Below are 4,796 nucleotides of genomic sequence, written 5' to 3'. Positions count from 1 at the left end.
TCTCTCTCTCTCTCTCTTTCTCTCTCTCTCTCTCTCTCTCTCTCTCTCTGTTTTGTAGTTTGGTGTGTGATAGACAGACAGACAGACAGACAGACAGACAGACTCACAGTAGGAGCAGCGTACAGCTCCACCCGCAGGCCAATGCGCCCCTCTGCGCTCCACTCCAGAGGGATGAAGCGGACGTAGCGGGCCATGATGGCGTGCTGCAGATCATGAAGCACCACGCTCTCACTGTTACTGTTACCTGAGAACGCCTGCAACACACACACACACACACACACACACACACACACACACACACACACACACACACACACACACACACCTACACACACACACACACACACACGCGTAACAACCCTTAGTTAGACGTTATTAACTTGGTTCAACCTATTATGGGGCCCAAACCCCAGCCTCCCCCAGCCTCCCCTAGTGTTCTACCTCCCCCAGCCTCCCCTAGTGTTCTACCTCCCCCAGCCTCCCCTAGTGTTCTACCTCCACCAGCCTCCCCTGGTGTTCTACCTCGCCCAGCCTCCCCTGGTGTTCTACCTCCCCCAGCCTCCCCTAGTGTTCTACCTCCCCCAGCCTCCCCTGGTGTTCTACCTCCCCCAGCCTCCCCTGGTGTTCTACCTCCCCCAGCCTCCCCAGGTTTTCTACCTCTCCCAGCCTCCCCCAGCCTCCCCTGGTGTTCTACCTCCACCAGCCTCCCCTGGTGTTCTACCTCCACCAGCCTCCCCTGGTGTTCTACCTCCACCAGCCTCCCCTGGTGTTCTACCTCCACCAGCCTCCCCTAGTGTTCTACCTCCCCCAGCCTCCCCAAGTGTTCTACCTCCCCCAGCCTCCCCTAGTGTTCTACCTCCCCCAGCCTCCCCTGGTGTTCTACCTCCCCCAGCCTCCCCTGGTGTTCTACCTCCCCCAGCCTCCCCAGGTTTTCTACCTCTCCCAGCCTCCCCCAGCCTCCCCTGGTGTTCTACCTCCACCAGCCTCCCCTGGTGTTCTACCTCCACCAGCCTCCCCTGGTGTTCTACCGCCCCCAGCCTCCCCTGGTGTTCTACCTCCCCCAGCCTCCCCTGGTGTTCTACCTCCCCCAGCCTCCCCTGTTGTTCTACCTCCCCCAGCCTCCTCTGGTGTTCTACCTCCCCCAGCCTCCCCTAGTGTTCTACCTCCCCCAGCCTCCCCTGGTGTTCTACCTCCCCCAGCCTCCTCTGGTGTTCTACCTCCCCCAGCCTCCCCTGGTGTTCTACCTCCCCCAGCCTCCTCTGGTGTTCTACCTCCCCCAGCCTCCTCTGGTGTTCTACCTCCCCCAGCCTCCCCTGGTGTTCTACCTCCCCCAGCCTCCTCTGGTGTTCTACCTCCCCCAGCCTCCTCTGGTGTTCTACCTCCCCCAGCCTCCTCTGGTGTTCTACCTCCCCCAGCCTCCCCTGGTGTTCTACCTCCCCCAGCCTCACCCAGATGCTGCCGTCCTGCAGGTAAGGCCTCCAGTTGCGTCCTGTGTCGCTGTAGAGGAGGCGGTACTGTCTGGTCCAATCAGAACTGCTGTAGCGGCCCTGGGTGGCGACAGCTGTCACCTGACTCCTGCTGCCCAGGTCCACCTGCAGCCACTGGTACCTGTCACTGTCCCCTGGAGACCAGCCCCCCGCACCTGGGGAGGGAGGGATGAGGGAGGGAGGGATGAGGGAGGGAGGGATGAGGGAGAGAGAGACCAGATAGGCATCAAAGAAATGTCTGATAATGTTTGTTACATATTGATCATATTGATTATACATGATGATGATTGTGTTCAGATTCAGCTGAGAATGTGTACTTCTGTTGAGCTTGCAGAATATTCACCATTCTGTGTGTGTGTGTGTGTGTGTGTGTGTGTGTGTGTGCGTGCGCGTGCGCCTGCGCGTGCGTGTGTGTGCGTGTGACCAGTATTTCCTTTCCTGTTGAGCTTGGCAGCATATTCACCAGTCTGTGTGTGTGTGTGTGTGTGTGTGTGTGTGTGTGTGTGTGTGTGTGTGTGTGTGTGTACCTCCTCTCCTGTTGAGCCTGGCGTAGCCAGCAGAATAGCCTCCGGAGGAGTAGGTGGACGAGGAGGTGAACGCCCCGTGAGACAGAGGCGTGGCCAAGGCATCATCACACTTCCCTGAGGACAGAACACACACACACACACACACACACACACACACACACACACACACACACACACACACACACACACACACACACACACACCATGAGTGACACTTGCTGGAATACAGGATAAAGAAAACACAGAATACAGGATAAAACATTTAAAAATAATTAACGATTCCAAAGAGGAAAGACAATGATGTTTTATCAGTCCTGTCTGAGTCAGAGTTTCTTCTGGAACTGCATTTCACATGACTCAGTAATAATTGATGCATTTCTGGTGAATAAAGTCACCCGTGGTGCTCTAGAATGTTGACCATTTAGGCGACTTTATTCACCCTCGGCACTGAAGGAGTTAATCTGTGTGGTTGGTCAAAATCAAATCAAATCAAATCAAATCAAATGTTATGTGTCCCGTACATCACACACGGCCGTAGTTGACATGGTGAAATGTTTTGGGATCTTCCTCCTCGATCAAAACAATCATCAACAATCAATGACAAAACAAAACAACATAACAGGCCTTTGTGTGTTGTGGAAACTCACAGACTGTGGCTTTAGGCCTATCCTGACATCAGTAGAGCCAAGGTGTGTGTGTGTGTGTGTGTGTGTGTGTGTGTGTGTGTGTGTGTGTGTGTGTGTGTGTCTTCTGCACAGCAGATGGAAGTCGTGATTCAAAGCAAGGCCAGTACCCGTCTGCTCACAGAACAACATCAAGGTTGTCTGTGTTCCTTCAGCGTCCCATCCAACCCCCCCGAGGCCGACTCTCTGAAGCTGTGGAGGTCATCATTCATACCTCCATCTGTACTCATCAGAGTTCTATTAAACCCTACAGACTGAGTTCTACAAGTTGACTGTTCTTCTGACTTGAAGATGAAAGCAGACATGTTCCAGGAACTTTGTGGGCTTGCAGAGTGTTATTTCAGGAGTGGAAAAGGTGTTTAAAGATGTTTTCGATGGATAGATGGATTTGCTGTGTTGTTGAAAGAAAGCGAGGTGGTCTTATTCTGATACACCAGCGGATGAAGTTCCAGATGGTTCTGTTGGTTGGATGGATGGATTGAACATTAGACAGATCCAAATGAGGAAATATTTTCTGCATTAGTCAGATGCCTCTGAAGAAGAATGTGAATTATCCACACAGACAACCACTGTGATCCAGGAGGCAGAGCAGAGAGGAGGCAGAGCAGAGAGGAGGCAGAGCAGAGAGGAGGCAGAGCAGAGCAGAACAGAGAGGAGGCAGAGCAGAGCAGAACAGAGAGGAGGCAGAGCAGAGAGGAGGCAGAGCAGAGAGGAGGCAGAGCAGAGAGGAGGCAGAGCAGAGCAGAACAGAGAGGAGGCAGAGCAGAGCAGAACAGAGAGGAGGCAGAGCAGAGAGGAGGCAGAGCAGAGAGGAGGCAGAGCAGAGAGGAGGCAGAGCAGAGAGGAGGCAGAGCAGAGAGGAAGGAGAGCCGAGCAGAGAGGAGGCAGAGCAGAGAGGAGGCAGAGCAGAGAGGAGGCAGAGCAGAGAGGAGGCAGAGCAGAGAGGAGGCAGAGAATCCTCTCGGCTCGAAGCTGTGAGATGCAGGATGATATTTACTCTGTTGTGGCTGTCAGCTTATAGCTTAGAACATCAGAGGACAGGCACACACACACACACACACACGCATACGCATATGCACACACACACACACACGTGTGCGCAAATCCGGTGCACACACACTCACTCGCACGCAGACACACGCGAACATCGCACACACACACACACACACACACACACACACACACACACACACACACACACACACACACACACATCTTTTCACCATTGAAGAATCCTGCTGAGAATGAATGAGGTTTCCCTTCCTTCCAGAAGTGTGTCTGCGTCCTCCGCTGGTCCAGAACACCATCAACTACAACAGCCACACACACACACACACACACGCACGGACAGACAGACACACTCAACCCTAACCCTAACCCTCCCCCTAACTCTAACTCTAACCCTAACTCTAACCCTAACCCTAACCCTAACTCTAACCCTAACTCTAACCCTAACTCTAACTCTAACTCTAACCCTAACTCTAACCCTAACTCTAACTCTAACCCTAACCCTAACCCTAACCCTAACTCTAACTCTAACTCTAACCCTAACCCTAACTCTAACCCTAACCCTAACTCTAACTCTAACCCTAACTCTAACTCTAACCCTAACTCTAACCCTAACTCTAACTCTAACTCTAACCCTAACCCTAACTCTAACCCTAACCCTAACTCTAACTCTAACCCTAACTCTAACTCTAACCCTAACTCTAACCCTAACTCTAACCCTAACTCTAACCCTAATCCTAACCCTAACTCTAACCCTAACTCTATCTCTAACTCTAACTCTAACTCTAACCCTAACCCTAACCCTAACCCTAACTCTAACTCTAACCCCTAACCCTAACCCTAACCCTAACTCTAACCCTAACTCTAATTCTAACTCTTAGAACAGACACCAAATACTGTTAACAGGAACAGAAGGAAACATTCTGAACTGCTTATTAATCAATCATTTATGTCTTCTAAGAACTGGAATAAACTAATTATATTAACATCCCAGGCAGAAGCTGGAGGGCGCAGCACCACTGCATGTGAAGCGCTTTGGAATGCGACGCCTGCAGATATCAGGGGGCGGGATTTTCCTAATGGAGGCGGGA

At 52.1% G+C, this 4,796-nt stretch overlaps 1 protein-coding gene across 1 annotated transcript in view; it reads right to left on the bottom strand.

The window, feature by feature from the left end:
* LOC310822006 (contactin-associated protein-like 2) overlaps positions 1-4,796 on the bottom strand; it is a gene marked incomplete at both ends in the record, with an annotated part of 34,754 nt that overhangs the window by 20,737 nt on the left and 9,221 nt on the right. Inside the window, 4 exon segments of the mRNA XM_083694295.1 lie at positions 100-119; positions 122-254; positions 1,449-1,642; positions 2,015-2,128. Coding sequence (XP_083550421.1) covers positions 100-119; positions 122-254; positions 1,449-1,642; positions 2,015-2,128 — 461 coding nt within the window.

Source organism: Argentina silus, assembly GCF_951799395.1.
Source record: "Argentina silus genome assembly, chromosome: 22".
NCBI lineage: Eukaryota > Metazoa > Chordata > Actinopteri > Argentiniformes > Argentinidae > Argentina > Argentina silus.
Note: the sequence above shows the minus strand (reverse complement) of the source record. Positions and strands in the feature narration are given on the sequence as shown.